The sequence below is a fragment of the Tupaia chinensis genome, unplaced genomic scaffold, assembly GCF_000334495.1.
Source record: "Tupaia chinensis unplaced genomic scaffold, TupChi_1.0 Scaffold000144_1, whole genome shotgun sequence".
In the NCBI taxonomy this organism is placed as follows: domain Eukaryota; kingdom Metazoa; phylum Chordata; class Mammalia; order Scandentia; family Tupaiidae; genus Tupaia; species Tupaia belangeri.
The window spans coordinates 2,029,408-2,047,194 of record NW_006159614.1 but is presented as its reverse complement, the minus strand read 5'-3'; the positions used below and the strand labels follow the sequence as shown (position 1 = coordinate 2,047,194).

The 17,787-nt window shown below is 46.8% G+C and overlaps 1 protein-coding gene across 1 annotated transcript in view; it reads right to left on the bottom strand.

The window, feature by feature from the left end:
• UNC5D (unc-5 netrin receptor D) overlaps window positions 1-17,787 on the bottom strand; it is a 274,310-nt gene that overhangs the window by 222,758 nt on the left and 33,765 nt on the right. Inside the window, exon 6 of the mRNA XM_027770563.1 lies at window positions 15,116-15,259. Coding sequence (XP_027626364.1) covers window positions 15,116-15,259 — 144 coding nt within the window. The remainder of the gene's footprint in view (window positions 1-15,115; window positions 15,260-17,787) is intronic.

The following is a 17,787-nucleotide window of genomic DNA, read 5'->3' as shown; positions in this document are numbered from 1 at the left end:
ATTCAGGAGGACCACCTTGCCCATGGTGGGAGGGCACTGAGATCCTCCACACTGCTCTTGGTCAGGGCCAGGTCAAGAGCACCTCACTCGTCCGGACAGCAAGGTGTCTGGCTGTCATGTAGAGCTCATCAGGCTGTTTCCAGGACCACAGAACAACTGTGGGGCTTTGAGAAGTCCCTTGGTCTCTTAGTCCCTCTGCTGCTAAACTGCCGTTACCAATAAGGCGCTTTGTAACTGTGCCGTTACCCTGTTCGTCACGAGTAGCATAGTTGTCCAGGTAAGAGGTGTTGCCAAGGAAATAGCTCCACTACTTCAGCAGTAGGGACCCCTTATTTGGGTAGGCATCTGTGGTTTTTCTAAAATGCTTTCAGAACTAATCTAACCTATTCCCTATTGAGCTACTCTCAACTCAATACATTCCATTGTGCTTGGCTACTTCTGGTTATGTGGACAAAATGAAAATTATTCACTTTCCATCAAGAAATTAATGGTTCCTTGAAAATTAGAAAGACAGAAGAATATTAATTATGAATCTAGGAATAATTGGAAACTAAGACCCTAAGACTAAGGTTAAATGCAAGAAAAACAATCACAGTATGAGAGTGTCCTAAAGAGATTGTAACATGCCAAACAAGAGGACAAAATGGTCCTTGGAACTCTCTAACATAGGTACCTCATAGTCCAATGGACACACCCTCTGCTTCTTCAATGCTCCCCCTGCTAACCAATGAATTCTTACCATGTTGTCTCAACGGTTTCACTATGCCCACTCCTTGCATTGCCTCACGGCCACTGCAGTCTGCTTCTTCCCCGCCCCCTTCACCTGCTCTTGCTGCCAGATGCCTATTTTCTTCCAGGGTCAGGGCATCCTCAGAAGAGACTCTTCAAATACATGATCACATTGGTCCTGGAGTGCATTTCTCATGCTGAGTCACCTCTGGCAGCTATCCTAACTCAGTGGTTCTTGTTAGTCCAACGAACATGGGAGATGGCCCATGGGGTATGTGGCAAGACCACCATGACTGATAAAGCCCTCACACCACACTGCTCAGCAAGACACTATGGTGGAAATGCACAGGAGGAAGCCATGGAAGGATTTCTGTGTTTGCTTTGTCTCCAAGTTCCAGAGAAGGTTCTTTCTGTGTATTGACTGCATTGATCCATCTGTGTCAATATGGAAAGGAGAGCTGAAGTGTGACCCCAATAGTAGACTTTAACAGTCTGCAATAGGAAAAGTCACTAAGTGAAAATACAAGAATTCCTGCTCCCTTGTTTTTAAATCAAATGAAGATAAAGCAAGCGACTTACATTTTAGACATTTCGATCATGTTCCATCCAAAGCTATTGGAACAAAATGCCCATGACTTCCACATTGTGTACACTTAACAGTACTATTGTTCTATTGGCTATGCTAATGGGAAAATTGAGTCTTTTGTGAATGCAGAAATAGCCACCGAATCAAGCGTTTTTGCTGGCAGGCATAGACAAAAGTGCAGCAATAGGAACCAGGCAGTGCATGGAAAGGGTATGCCACTCATCTTCCCCTCATAAGGATGCCCTGTCCCAGTGGCACTGCGTCCCTCCATCTCCCACCACAGCAGCAGAGTTCAATCGTGACTCAACGTCTGATGATCACTCAGATGCAAAACAAACCTCATAGTTGATGGGACAAAGTTTTAAGACCAGCGTAGAAACCAAGAATCATCACTAAACTTCCTAAGTAACCCTGGAGCTTGTCACAGGAAATCAGTGGGATGTGAACTAGCATTTGGTATAAAAAGAGATAGCTTAAGAACAACCTTAAGATTTTAATGCTCAGCCCCTTGTTGCAATTCAGTACCAGCCCTGAAGAAGGGTAGACAGGAAGGGGGAGAAAGAGTGGAAAAGCACCCCCAGAAATAAGAAACATACCATAACTGCATCATTACTGTTTTGATTCTGCCCTCATTCAACTCCCTAAGGCTTGGGAGGTCAACCAGGACAAGATGTGGCCAGTGTCCTGAGCATGTAAACACTGGAACATGCCACTAACATCAGCACCACTTGCCTCCTGTGTGGCCCACAGAGCAATCGAGAAGGAAGGTGGACCACACATCCTTTATCTTAAAGCATCTCGTCAAGACAGGAAGAATCTGCAGGATTACTTTGGCCAGAATTTATTCATTTTTTTTAGTAGAGGAATACATATTTTATATGAAATCTTAGGAGACCTAATGCATAATGTAGATGAACTAGAGCTGAGAAGAAAAAGCCAACCACTCAGTCTAGGGGATGTTTTCCAGGAAAAGAGAATGATCAAGTGCACAGAAACTGGATAACTCATGGGTACTTGGAGAAGAGTCACTGTGGCTCCCATGGTGATGGGCAGCATTGTGTATAGGGAAGGTTGGGGTGTGCGGAGGGCAGTTCTTACAGAGACAAAAGTTAGGAGTTTGGAAAGCCTCCAGGAGAAGCTCCACTGTGGGAACAGCACAAAGTGGTTTGTGGATTTTTAGAAAACATGATTCTGGCAGCTGTGAAGAGAGTGGAATTTAAGGCAGAAAGCATGGAGGCAGGAGTAAGATTATCACAGGAGAACCATGCCCATTTGTGCCAGGTGGGGAGACGTGGAGAGGCACCAGAAAGATTCTGAAGGTGGAGTTGGTTGGGCTTGCTGCTTGGCACAATGTGGCTAAAGAAAGAGCAGGGGTCAAGGACGACCTCCTGGCCTTGTCCTGATTCCTGTAAGGCTACTGCAGAAACTGAGAAGAATGAGGGACAGACACAATTAGGCTGTGTTTTCCACCTACCAACCACAGTCTCTGTGGGACCTGAGAAGCTTGCAATGCTTACGAGCTATCCAAGAGTACACGTCAGGCTGCTGATGGTGAAGAAGCTGGGAGGTGAGGCAGGGTGTTCAGGGTAATCAGCATGTGGGTAGCCACAGGGCCGAAAGTTTGTATCAAGGAGGAATCTATGGACTAAGGAGGCATAAGTGGTACTTCGAGATGAAAACCTAGAACACTGCCATGTTCAGAACACAGAAGACAAGGAATTTGCATAGGAGACTCTGTCGTGTTCAGTGGGAAGGAGGAGGGAAAGCAAAAGACAGAAAAATTCAAGAAGCACTGCTGGGATTGTGATTTAAAGGTCTTGTGTCAGACCCAGTCATTTTCATTTTTCAGAGTTTCTCACCGGAGTCTCACATGCAGCAAGTTTTAGGAATCACTGAAACAGACCACACTTCTGCATCAGTGGAGCAGAGATCTCAAAATCAGTTCTTTCACTTCTTCACTCTGTTATTCCTATTCCATCTCGAAACAAGTTTAAAACATAAACCCAATAAAGAACAATGAGACCTTGACATTTGCTACAAAGGGACAAATATGGAAGATTTAATGCCAAGTGAAGCAAGCCAGACTATGAAAGACAGGCATGGTATATCCCCACAATATATACTGAATGTCTGCACTCTACAGCAGAAACTGAAAGACTGCAAGGTATGACAGCAGGGAGGGCAACTGTAGATACTAGACAGTGCAGGAGGGGTGGGTATTAAGGGGTGGAAGGGAGCGAATCAGGGTAAAAGAACACATTTAGTAAACAAATGAAAAGGCATCTGCTGGGAAGCAGGAGTTAGCGTAATGGCTATGTCGCTGGATTCCCACATAGTCGATTGTGGTTCGCGTCCCGGACCCGGTGGCTTAGAACTCACACCAGGCACGTATGTATGTGTGCCCAAGATCCCGAGAGGAGAATGGAGGAGAAGGGATTGCGGCGCGTCCCGGACCCGGTGGCTTAGAACTCACGCCAGGCGCGTATGCATGCGTGCCTAAGATCCCGAGAGGAGAATGGAGGAGAAGGGATTGCGGCGTGACCATCCTTCCTGTGGGGTGATTTCTCGCTTTCTGCCTCTATGTCTCTCTCTGTCTGTCTGGCGAGCGCATGTGCCCTATAGCGAAAAACCTCTCAAAAAAAAATTATCTGCTGATGACAATATATATGATGTCTTCGATTTGACTAATATGCACTTATTCACGCTGGGATAAAACCATGTAGTACACTGGAAAGATGAACAGTGGTTAAATGTAAATGTAAAAAAACTAAAAAACAAAACAAAACGACACAAGCCCATTTAATCTTCAGGCCTGTATTAAATCACCATCAATTTCATAAATGGTTAACTCTAGCTACTGCTCCACACTTCTCTCTCTTAGTCAAACTTTTGGAAAGAGCTGTCCACACCATTTCTGCATTCTCACCCCCTATCAATTCATTGATCCATAATAATCTCTTAGCACCCTTTCTCATTATGACACTGTTTTGTCCAGGTCAACAGAGGCCATATGCTGCTAAATCTAACAAACATGTCTCACTTTTTACCCTGATCCTTGATCACATCAACAGTATTGACCATTTAATTCCTTCATAAATACCTCTACCCCCTTCGGGATCTCCAAGTGTCTCTTACACTTTTCTTTTCTCAGCCTTCTTCATGGGCTCCTTCTCCTTAATTCACGGCTCAACCATCTCCATCATTTTCCTCATGATCTACTGTTCTTTCTCTTTTCACCAATAGTTTAAGAACTGGGGAGAAGGATGAATCTTAGGTGTTCCTGATAAAAATCCTACTTCTCCTGTCTTCTTAATGGACATTTACTATCCTAACCCTGACTTACTTGCCACTGACTCTCAATTCTATTATTTGTATCCTGTTCTTACATTGCTGGGATTCAGACTCATAAATACAACGCATGGTAGAACAGTCCACTGAATATTCCTTGGGTTGTTCACACTTAACGTAATAAAAAACTGAACTCATTATCTCACTCTGCAAACTGATTTCCTCTGCTCTAATGATAATATCACTTAATGGAATCACCATCGATCCAATCACTTAAGCCAGAAACCTAGACAACTCCAATACCTGGAAGAGCCCCTAAACTTTGACCCTAATGCCTTTTTTGTTTATTTAGATTTTTGTCCAGGGCATGTGCGCTCACTGGAGAGAGACAGAAAGAGGGAAAATGGGAAATCGCTCCCACCCCCAATGGATGGCCATACCACAGTCCTTTCTCCTCCAGTGTCCTCTCGGGATTTTAGTACAGATGCACATTGCCTGGTGTGATTTTCAAACTGCTGGTAAGAGGCTTGAACCACGGTTGGCCCTGTGGGAGTCAAGCACCTTAACCACCACACCACCTCTGGTCCCAGATCTTATCTCCTGTTATCTCGATGTCTAGGTGGCCACAAACTCATTCATTCTACTTTCTTGGAACCTAAAATAGGTACCTTCTAACTTTAACTTATGCTAACCCTAGAAATGTCCAGGTCCCACCAGCAGTCTCATAGAATGATGCAAAGCCTTCTTGCCTAAAGTCTCGTTCCCCTTAAGTTTGACTGCAATGAATGAAACTGTGCCCACACTGCTGCTCTGCATATGGTAGATCTGTGGACCCCCTACATCCTGGATGAACATAAACTCTCAAGTATCCTCCATAACATGACCTACCAATGGCAGACAAAGTAGGTTTTAATCACCAATACACGTGGAGGCTATATAAGTCCAAGTTCTTCTTGGTAAAATAATGACTGGCAATAAATAGCATGAAAAATATCATTGGGGCACATTTTCTTCTTCATCATCCATAGTGAGGCCTGTCGTGAAGTAGCAAGTTTCTCCTTCATCATTCCCATCTTGAAAGTTGGTGTTCTCACGTGCACTCGTGTTAAGTAAAAGTAGCACCATTTATTTCTACTCTGTCCTTAGAACAATAGTCTCTTATGATTCAGTGTTTCTCACTTTCTACTGACACGCCATTATTGGCAGAGGAAAAACTCTCATAGCCTAGACCATTTATGAGTAGAGCACAAAACATATTGCACATACAAAGGGATTCTGAAGTTTCAGGCTGCATCTCCAACATCCACATGTTCCATCCCATACTGTGCCCATACTTACTTTACCTACATAGGGGAATACAATTGATGGCTCAGAAAGATGTGCCCTGGCAACCCTGTGTCTCCTTACCTCCCAGACACACCAGAAGCGTCGCACAGGCGGACCGCATTTTTAGAAACCTGTGCAGTGAAAATGAGCTACTATGTCTTAGGAGGAAGGTCAGTGGAGTGACAGAGGCTTCCCGCCCCACCAGATCAGGGGACGCATTGCTTCATTGCTGCGGATGTTAACTCTTGATTTCTTGTTCCAGGTGGCATATGATAGGCTTTTCCACTCAGAGTTACTAATTCCCCTTGATGATTAGCCAGTGTACTGTGGACAGAAACTCAGAGATGAGGTTGGCATCCTGCTACCCCTGAAGCGCTCGCCCATTGGTGTTAACCTCCATGATGTCTGTGTCTGAATCACTCCTACCAAGATAGATGTCATCCTACCATACAAGGAGCTGCCCTTCCCCCCACATACTGACATGCTGGCTCATTCATGTACTCTGTGAAATACCAGTGTGGGTTCATGCATTCTTTTTTATGGAGTTACAGTTCCTATCTATCTTCACATGTCCCCAGTGTGGCGTGGAAGCCCCTCTAAATAGATGATGTTTTCTCGGGTTACATGTTGGATGGTGGTCCATGTTCAAATTGAGGGACATTTCACAACCAAAATGACCTTTACTCTCTAAAAACCCAGTGGTATAAGAGACAAAGGAAGACTGAGGAACTATACGGGTCAAAGGAGGCAGACAAGTCCTCACAATCAAATGTAACACGTGACCTAGAACTTCACCTCTTATTAAAGGACATTACTGACCAATTGATGAAATCTGAAGAAGGTAAGGTCTCCAGATAAGAATTTTGGGTTAATGTTATGTTCCTAATCATTTACTGAAGTTATGTCAGAAAATGTCTTTTATTAAAAAGACAAATGAAAAAAAAAAAAAAAAAAGAGCTATAGGGTGTTAATGCACATCAGAGAAAGATGGAGAAAGAAAAAACATCTCCAAGGGAGGGTGGCCACACTGCAAACCCTTTTTCTCCATTCTCCTCTTGGGATTCTGCGCATGCATGCACATATGTCTAGTATATTTTCCAAGCCATCAGGTCCAGAACTTGAGCCGCATGGTCAGCCATGTGGGATCCAGTCCCCTTGACCACTACCACTGGAAGGCCCTGAAACTACCTTTGATTTTGAAAATATACACAATGAATTATTTAGGACAAGGCAGCCTAACATCTGCAACTTAATCTGTAACAGTTGAGAATAAACATAATTGCCCATATTTGAATATAGGTGTAGATAAAAACAAAAAGGTAAGGACATGTGATACAATGTTGGCATTTGAAGGAATTCTTTGTACTCCACTGCAACATATGAAATCAGGTCAACATTTTAAAAATCCTACCAGTCCGATTAAAGGTACGATCTGTCCCCTTCTACCCTCTGTTCCCCGCCCTGTATTAGCCTATCCTTACTATCTCCAGTGTCACAACAAATGGAAAGTTATTTGCAGATGATAGTGTATATGTAATGTCTTTTCTTGACAAGTATGCACTATATTAGTATTGATAAAAGCAATGTTTTACACTGTGAAGATATATAGGGGGGACAGGCAGGTGGCATGGTGGTTAAGGAGGGTGCTGGACTCCCACATTGCTGACTGCCGTTCGAATCCCAGACCTGGAGGCTTGCTTTCTTACTTTCCCTTTCTCTCTCACTCTGTCCCTTTCTGGTCGGAATAAAATACATACATACAGATGTAAAGTTAAAACAAATAATTCTTTAAAAAAGAAATATAGTGATTAAATATAAACTAAATAAATTAAAAACAAATAGAAACCCTCCCAGTCCGTATCTCACCTGCTCACCTGATGCAGAATCCCTTCTCCAGGAACATAGCCAGCCTCGTGCCTCTAGTTTGCCTACGTGCAGCTTAGAGTGAGCGGTGGCCATAGGAAGCTGTTCCACACTGGGCATGTCTAGCCGCTAGCCTGACCCCAAACGAGGCAGCTTAAACTCTTACAGTCTTGCCTCTGGGTTTGGAGCAAAACAGAATATCCCTGTTCCAATTCTACAGGATTGGTTTGAATGTGTCTCTAGCTCTCCTAGGTCAATTATTTCATTTCTATAAATTCGTGACAGAGAGAAAGTGACTCCTTGAACAATCCCCATTACTGCCACTCAGAGACAATATGATAGTGAGAGACCCACGCATATGGACAGGGCTCCGTGTTTGTTTCAATGCTCTGTTAGAGACAGCCTGGAACTTGGAATTTTTTAACAAGGGCTCCCGATTTTCGCTTTACACTGAGTCCTACAAATTATATACCCAAGCCTGCTGCAGCAAGCCTTGGTGGTTTACTCGCTAACCGGACATGGCAGTGCATGAACTCTGGCTAGTAAACAGCACCTATAGGCTAAGAACAGCCAGGGTCTCCCTGCAGGGGTGCAGCCACAGTCAGGGTGCTGCAGGCTGCTCTTCACATGCATCCTCTGGCGTAGGAGATGCTCTCAGCAGTGCACAGTTCTAGCCTCCTTCAGTAACATCCCTGTAAGGTAAGGTCAGTCTAAAGGGAAGGGCTTAGCAGAGGGCAGTAATACTGTCTCTCGACTTCAGCCACTTTCTATCAGGAGGAAGAGAAGGAGGCCTTCAAGCTTCCACATAGTTTACGCCAAGTGCCCAGAATGGCATTCCATCCCTTCTCATTGCCTGGGATAGCCCCTCACCCCCCCGCCCTGTCTGAGCAGGGAGCAGGGAGAGTACAGCGGGTTGGCAGCCCAAGGTCACGAGAGCTGCGACAGCACACGCATGGGCCAGGGTGGTGACGCTTCCCTCCCTCGTGTCCTGTCCGACCTCTTCTCCAGTGTGGTCCAGGCTGCCATGTGCAGTGCACAGACAGACGATGGGGGCAAAGGTGACCTTTTGGGTCTTTGTGAGCTATGGGCTTCCTGGGAAGCCAGATGTCACGCTAGCCCCAGGGCATGGTCACAACACGCACCTACAGAGGCTGTAGCCTGCAGTGACAGGGAGGCTGCCAGTCAAGCCAAACGAGCATCCGTCACAGGGTCGATGCTCAGGCTCTGCACCAGGCTCGGATGTAAGAAGATGAGGGTGATGTAGGTGCATCCGAAGCAGCTTACAACCTTACGACGGAAGTACACCCACAAGTCACTTCAAAATAATTACAATCCTGGGCAAATACTGTGTAAGGGACCCTGGGAGAAGTACTCAGTATATGCTGTGAGGACTCAAATGTGGACAGTTAGAGCTCTGGGATGTTGAAGCCAGAGATTCAAGACAGTGTCCTTCACAAGGTATCAGTCTGTGTAGCTGCCGTGGTCTGGAAACGCTGAGCGGTCTGCTAACTGGGTTTTATGAAGGAGACAGTTTGAACATAGGCCTTGGGTGTAGGAATTACGTAGGTAGAAGGAAGAGGGTGTGATGGGGCTGGGAATGCGCTCCATGGGTGAGAAATAAGTGAGGCAGATCCAGGAGGGGAAGCGAGCCTTTCCCTAAGCTCTGAACATTGAAGCTGGGACTGAGGTGGAGCACGGCTCGCTCCTGAGGATGTCACAGAGACAGGTGTGGGAAAGGCAGGGTGTCTGAGTCTGCGGGCCAGGTAGGTGCGCCTGTGTTTATCTACTGTTATGTACAATTTCGCCAGCAGGAGGAGGACTTGGGCAGTTCTGAGCAGTGAAATTATTTGTCCAAGTCATGGAGCCAAGATCTATAACCAAGCTTGCATTAGATGTTTCTGTTCCATGATTCCCGAAAAGATATCACCCCCAGAGAGCAAATGAAAATAACACTGTTTGATGATAGGCCTGAAAATGTAGGTAGGGAATTTCAGAACTTTTCAAGGAAACTATTCCCTCATTTCTTCACTGATTCTTGGTACAATGAAATACACACTGTAGATGTGTCTCCAATAAGTGGTGTACTTCAATTATATTCAGGACATATCACTTCCTATATGCCAGTTTTGTAAAAGAAATAAGGAAATAAATAAAAATCAACAAATGAGTGGTATGGCAGCTCGCTCTGTCGAGGTCAGTGGTAACAGGCACAAATCCCACACTGGAGAAAGGGACCAGGAACCTAAACAGGTTTACCTGACCCCAGAAGGGCCAAAGCTCCAGGCATGCCATCTTATAAGCAGACGAAGGACAGAGAGAAACAGAAAAGAAGATCAGGGAGGACCAGCTAACCATTCCCACGCCAAAGTAAACCAGGTCCAGGAGCCGGATATGCTGGTTGGCCACATGGCCAGTAGCAGGTGCCCAGATGCCAAGTGAGCGCCTCCTCCTCCAGCTCAAGTGAACCCACAAACGAGAGGGCCTGTGGGAGCCGCTCCCAGGAGGCACACTTCTGCCAGTTTTGTGGGGAGACATGGACTGGCTTTATTTATTTACTTTTACCTTCATAAAATCATTTTTGAAACTGGCCTCAGCTATTTCTGGCCCCTGGCACCTGGCTGGGCAGCCAATATCTCCCTGACATGGTGCAGAACGATTAAGGGAGAAACAACCGTCTAAATTGACAGGGGTGTGGGCTCCTGAAATGAAGGTGGTGCACCTGTCTGTGGTCTAGGTTGACCACGAGGAGGAGGAGAAGGAGGAGGAGAAAGAGTGCAATTTAGTCATCAATGGAAGGAGAACGAATGGCAATCCTGTCTTCCTCAAGGGAATACCCTAATGCACGCCAGCTTTCGTCTATGGCTCTCCGAACGAGCACACTGGGGGCGTGGTGGTGGACAACAGGTCCGAGATCAGGCCTCATGCCTGCCACCAGCTGGGGCATCCCACCCATTGGCACATCACTTCCCCAGCTGTTAGAGGAGGATGGTGGGTGTGTGATTAAATCAGCATTTCCTGAGGAGTACACTATGAGGTGTTCCAGGGTCTTATTACTCAAAGTAAGTTCCCTGGACCAGCAGGGTCAGCACTGGGCAGCCCATGAGGAATGTGAAGTCACAGAACTTAGACCAGACTTGCTGACCATTTGAACCGAATCATCAGCATTTGAACAGGAGTCAGGTGATTTGCATACAGATGAAGATCTGAGAAACACTGTCCTGGGCAGGAGACCCCAAAGGTACCTATTCACAGGGTCACACAGATTACTGGGTACAGACACACCTTTCCTGACGCTTTCTGCAAAGTCCCACCCAGAGGTCAGGCTTAAAGCCGGGACTGCGCATACTAGACTGCTATCCTGTGTGGGTCTATTCAATGAGCACGTGAGTTACAGCCTTAAATAACAGCCTCCATGTCGTTTCCCTTTAAAATTGAATGATCTTTAAGAGACATCATGCAGTCAGCTTCCCGCAACACTGCTGGGGTGAGCTAACGTGACAACACCAGGACCTGCAGACGGAACTCCCCTCAGCTGAAGTCCCAGAGACCATGGAGGCTTCGCCCACTGCAATTTCAAAATCATTCAGTTCTTGACAGATCATTGGTTGAACATGGGAAGCATGAGGAGCTCTGATGTGGAACTAGGACAATAAGCACAAAAAAGATACCAGTTTGCAAAGTCCCATCCAGAAGATTGTGATGGCACTTCAGAGCTGCCGTCTACTGTCAAATCCTTATCTAGCACATTAGCTGTCTCCGGTGCTTCAAAAGCCAGTCTGAGGCCCAGCTGCCATGGCTCACAGGTAGCATCATGGCTCAGGAGGCTGGAAGCCTCACAAAGGCAGAGATTCAGTTCCCCGTTGCCTATAATCTCAGCTACTTGGGAGGCTGAGGTTGGAAGTCAAGACCAGGAAGCACCTGCCCAAAATGCTTCTCTCTTCAGGCCAGAGGATGTTGTGGTGGTTGGAGGATTGGACTCCCACATGGCTGACTGTGGTTCAAGTTCTGGACCCGATGTCTTGAGAATCATGCTGGGCATGTGTGTATGCATGCCCACAATCCCAGGAGACTGGAAGGGAGGAGACTGTGGCATGGCCATCCCCGCTCCCCCGGGGGAGGTGATTTCTCTCTTTTCTTCTCTGTCTCTCTCTCTCCAGCGAGTACATGTATTCTATGGAAAAACCCTTTCTGTAAAAAAAAAATCTTCTCTCTCTCCCTCTCTCTCATAAAGGAAAAGGAAAACCTTACAAAGAAGAACTATAGTAACAATTATACTCAATTTGCCTTTTCATTTACTGAAAATAAAGACTATCTTCAAACACAGTGTACTATTTGCTAGAAAGTTTTTACAAATAAAGAAATCTTCTCTCTTATCACAATAAAACATAAAAGTCTTTTTTTTTTAAAGTGGATGTTTTTTCCTAAAAGCAAATCAAAAGACTTTCAAGCAAGATCCTAAAGGCAGTCCCCTCCCCCTCCACTTTTGACACCATTACACTAGTTAAATTTCAATTTACATTTTAATGTACACTACTCCCCAAGTCAAATGCAATATTTAATGGCAAATCATGTCTTAGCTTGCATAAATAATTTTAAATAAATTAAAGACCCTCTCACTTGCTACATGGGAAAAAATTAAAAATGTGTTGCAAACATTAGAGATTACATTAAATCAATTGCATAATATAGGTTTTTATTATATTGTTTTTTCAATTTTTGCTATAGGGCATTAGTGCTCACCAGAAAGACAGAGAGAGGCGGGAAGAGAGAGAAGGAGAGAGATAGAAGTAAAGTGAAAAAGCACCCCCCAGGGAAGATGGCCACACTGCAATCCCTTTACTTCCACTCTCCTTTCAGGCTTTTGGACATGCATGCACACAGACACAAGCCCCTGGTGTGTTTCTCAGGCTGTGGGACCCAGGGCGGAACTGCACCTTCAGCCATGAGGGAGCCTGCTGCCTCAGCAACTGTGCCACTGGCTGGCCCACGTGGTATAGGTTTTAATGATATTATATTGTTTACTTAAAAATCACAGCCTTATCATATACATACATACGTGTAGCATCCAGGAGTGGTAAAATGATGGTTTAATCTCTGAAGAGATTTGCAAGATTATTATCAGGGAAGCATTTCTAATAATATAGAAGTGTTCTTGGATGCTGTCATGCCTGGGAAAATGGATCGCTATGGCCAACCTAGAAGGAATTTTTATAAAGGTTACACATATCCTTAACCTATGGACAGATTTCTAAAACACAACACGGTTTAACTCAGTAAGCTTCAGTACGGAACAGCAGGCCTGCAGATGCATGATGTGGTGCCACGCGGAAGTCAATCTACTGGAGAACACAGGGAGCCCGTGGCGGCTCCTCCAAAAGCTAGACCTGGTTTCAGCATTTTTTTCCCAGAATATACTAATACTTTAATTGCATTTTCCCACAAGCTCTTTGAAGTGCCTTCTCACGGCTGATGACTGAAAAGTGCCAACCCTGTGCCCAGTACAGTGAGGAGCACTTTACAATCACTGCTAACTCTGGGGTGATTCCAAGAGGGGGACAGCCCCATCTGGACGAAGGTGCTAAAGGATAGAGATGAGATAAAATGCCCATCACAGAAGCAATAACGGTGGAGCTGAAAGTGGATACCACCAGGATTTGAGAGTCCGGAGTCCTACGGCCACGCCATCCACGTGAGGAACGGGCAAGTGAGGCCTGAAGGCACATGTCAGAAAGGGCACGAAGAGGCGCAGAACGCCGACGTAATGGCGAGCGTGCAATACAGCGTACGCCATCCGAGGTGATGGGAAATAGTGCAGGTGAGCGAGCCGTTCTCTGCCAAATGTTGCAAGCAAAACAATGCTTCCCCCTGGGCCAGTGCCTGGAGGTTTGCAGCAGGCATGAGTCCATGAGGAATGAAGAGAACGAGAATGGGGACGGGGCAGAAACTGAGGTGGCCATATGAGGAAGGTGTTTTACAGGGGTTCAGAGAACAGGCCGTGTGGGCCACAAAGCAGGAAAGCAAGAAGAGAAAGTGGGGAGGTGAAGGAAGTTGAGAAGACGGAGACTGGGAACCTGCCTCTCCTCTCCTGGGATAGAGCCCCGCAGAGGCCTGGCTGGGCTTGGCTGGCCGGATGCCCTACCCAGGCCACACAGGAGCTCAGTTCTGGACATGCTAAGGAAATAGGAAATGCTTACAGACTCCCTCTCAGCCAGCCTGCGCCTTCAAACCGTAAAATACTTGTTGGCTACAATGAATTAAATGATTACTGGAAACAGTCCCGTGCTTTACACAGTAAGAGTGCGACTCCGAGGCGACCAGTTCTCTGCAGACTGTGAGGGCCCAGCAAGCTCGGGAGAGAGCGCCCCAGATCAGCAGAACGCTGAAGGTGAAATGTATATTTTAAGAGGAAGATTTCATTTCCCAAGGAACATAAATGTCCCCGCAAATAGCAATTCACTCCTAGTCTTAATCCCTATGCCATCAGCATCTGCTATGAAGAATTCCTTGAGTCTGCAAATAAATCCCGCTTGCCCCATATTCTTTACGGCACACTCAGAAGGTGGGATTTGAATAAAACAACAACCACCTCTGCGTTCCACCTCCCAGTGTCTTCCTGGAGGCTCTCACACTCCCAGGCACACAGAGTGAGTTTACGGGGGTCGTGGGGTGGCAGTAAGGGAGTGGGTACGATGAAGACCTTTTAGGGGAGGAGAAAAGGAGTTTGCGTATTTATAAATCTTTTCGTAGATTATAAAAACACCGATGGTAAAATATGATGAAGTAATCTCAGACCTTCCTGAAGAGCAATTTTCTTTTTCTTTTTTATTACATTCTGCTATATTTTTTTAAAAGTCCTTCTTGGGTCAAACACATGCCATTTTAAAACCCATTTCCATGTTTTAAGATTCAGAAAAGAGATATTTAGAAGGAGGTTATCAAAATCCCTTAATGTTTTTAGCGCCGTATTTTTGCAGATCTGTGGGAAAGCACGGTAGGCACGCTCCACCCCCCGCCCCTCCTCAGGTGCCCCTGAACCTTGGCCCTGACGGCGAGGTGCAGGCGTCTTCCTCTCAGGAACAGTTTTCCTGGCATTGTCGAGACACCTGCACTGACAATCTCGGCAGAATCTCTTAGCCAACCTGATTAGCTGATTGTCCTCTGGAGGAAATGATCAAACATTGAAAACGCAATTCTGAAAGAGTAACTTCCGCCAAGGTGGAGGAGTCCTGGCAGCTCCGTGCTGTTCTCCTGTCACCACTCGCAGAAGCACCTGCCATGCCCAGACCCTCACCCTCTGGGACGAGGTCCCCGAGAAGTACTCACAGGCTATCCGCACTGAGGCCTTCCTGCTCTTGGAGGTGCCCAAGTGGCTCCACGCCACGCACTGGCACCAGTAGTCCTCTGGGCCGTGGAAATCCTCCACCTGCTGCCTGGTGACATTGATGAACACCTCCCGGACCTTCAAGCCTGTGGGGGACAGGGAGAAATCAACTGAGGCTAAGGTTCTTCTCCAGCAGATAGTTAAGGTTGGCCAAACCTTTTCTTTTTAATTAAACAATTCTGTTTTTAATCAAGGCAAGGTTTTAATTACTTTGACAATAATGTATGACTGCTAATTAAACTCCGCCAGCTGAGTAGCTGGGAAGCACCAGTGTGCACTATGACTGACGCCGCGCCAACGTGACGGAGCGTCCCCACAGGGCCTCCATGGCTTTGTGTCTTCATAACATCTACTGTGAGGAGAGTGGTCCCCAGATCAATTGCTGGGATTCTAGGTGCTGTAGAGACCGCAACACACCAAGCCCAGACATGATTCAGGTTGTTCAAAATCCTTACCCTAGGATAGGCAGCCAGAAGAGCCACTAAAGGCATGGCTTCGAAGGAAGAGAGGGCTGGGTCGTGTGCCCAATGGGGTGACCGGGCTGGAGTCTAGGAGAGGCTGGAGCACCAGCCTCAAAGGCTCAGACAGCAAAGTCACCAGATCCAAAGAGAGTGAGCATGAACGAGCGGGACACTCTTGGTCTGAGTCCTGAGAGGAGAGCCCGGGCTGGCCCCAAAACAATGGCAGGAGGAGGTGAAGAAAGAGGTGCTCTTACAGAAAGAGGGGCCCAGGCTACGCCTGTGAACTGTGAAGACCTCGACCTCTTATGGGTTCTTTTACGCACTGCAATCTCTTTCTCATGGTCGGACAAGTGCCTGGGCTTTACCATGGGAGTGAGCGCTTCACCCAAACCTCTGAGCAAGGACTACCAGATTCTGTTTTTTATTGTTTGTTAAGTACATTCATTCACTTCCTCCCTGATCAAGAGAGATGGAGACACAGAGAGAGTACCCCAGCAAGGTGTGGACACCACGACCCACCACCAGCCTGTCAGTCACGCTACACGGTGTGCCCAGGAGGCCTCAGGGTATGAACTCACAACCTTCCCATGTGGAGCAGCCTCACAAAGCTCGGTCTGGCCCATACCAGCCTTTCTCTGGGAAGGACTGTCAGATGTCATGGAGTGTCAAGAATGAAAGGGGAACCTCCCATCACTAGCTGCACACAAAGTAGTGGCTTCCATAGTGGGCGTGGCCTGTCCTTCAACAAACACTGGTTGAGCCCCTGTCTCCCTCTGGCAGAGGCAGTGGGGGAAGAAGAGGCGCTGCTTCCTGAGCTCCACAGGGAGCGCCTGGCACCACCATAGGCCTAGAACCTCTCTGCTCATCACAGTTCCACGACACACCGAGGCAGTGCATGCCACTGTCCCCACACAAGGATGAGAGCGACAAGGCCATTCATCCCACCAGGGTTTTTTTTAAGTGGAGGACCAGGAGCTTGAACCTGGTTCCATCTTATCCTCAAAGCTGCACTCAGGTGTCTCTTGGAAATCCAGCTCTGTCCCTGTATTTCAGGTATTTCCACTTCATAAAGGAAATAAGACCAACCCATGGAACACTTAAAGGAAATGAGAATGCCTACTTAGGGTTTCCTTCTGTTCTAAAGGAATTCAGGAGAAGACGCTTCAGAACAATCAAGATGAGTAGGCCTGCTGGTGGGGAGGACACAGCCAGGCCTTGGGTGGCGACAGGATTTAGAGGGACGGAGGCAGCAGGTGGAGGCAGCTGATTCCTCCGTCTGGGGGCGGGCCCGCTGCCCAGTCAATCGAGCAGTACTTATAGGGCATGGTGAGAGACAGCCGGGCAGGAACGTCACCACTCGCCAGTGAGTGGGCTTCTAGGGAGTGCCCACACAGGATCCGCTGCCGGCTGGTGACCGGTGACGGTGCTCTCCCTGCTCATGGAAGTGCCCGCATCACCGCGTTTTCCCATCCCAGGTGTGAGCCTTGAGTGCTCTCTGACGGAATGGGGGAGGCCCCTTGGAGGTGGTGGTCATGTCATTACTCTGGTGCCTTCCCCACCCCTTCTCTGCACTTGAAGTAAAAACAAACAAACAAACAAAAACATGTGAAAAGACAAGGAGGAAGAGGAGTTAATAGGCAAAGAGAAGGGGTGAAATGGCCCAAAAAGGGAGAATAAAGTAGCATTTTTTTTTTAGGATTTGGCCACAATGTGCTTGTGCTCACCAGAGAGACACCGACAGAGACAGAGGGAAAGTGAGAAGCCACAATCCCTTCTCCATTTTCTTCCTGGGATTTTGGGTACTTACATGTGCCCAGTGTGATTTTCAAGCCACCAGGTTTAGGACTCAAACCACAGTTAGCCATGTGGGAGTCCAGTGCCTTACTCACCATGTCGCCTGCTGGCCCAGTAAGATTTGTTAGAACAGGAAGCCTACTAGAGTGGAGCATTTATATTAGGAAGTAAAGTTGAGGGGCCAGCAGGTGGAGTGGTGGTTAAGGGCACTGGAATCCCACATGGCTGGCCATGGCTCAAGTCCTGACCTGGTAGATTGCTTTCTCACTCCTCCACCCCCCTCGCTCTCTCATTCTCACTCTTGCTCTATCACTCCCTGATCAAATTTAAATAAATAAATAAATAAATAAATAAATAAA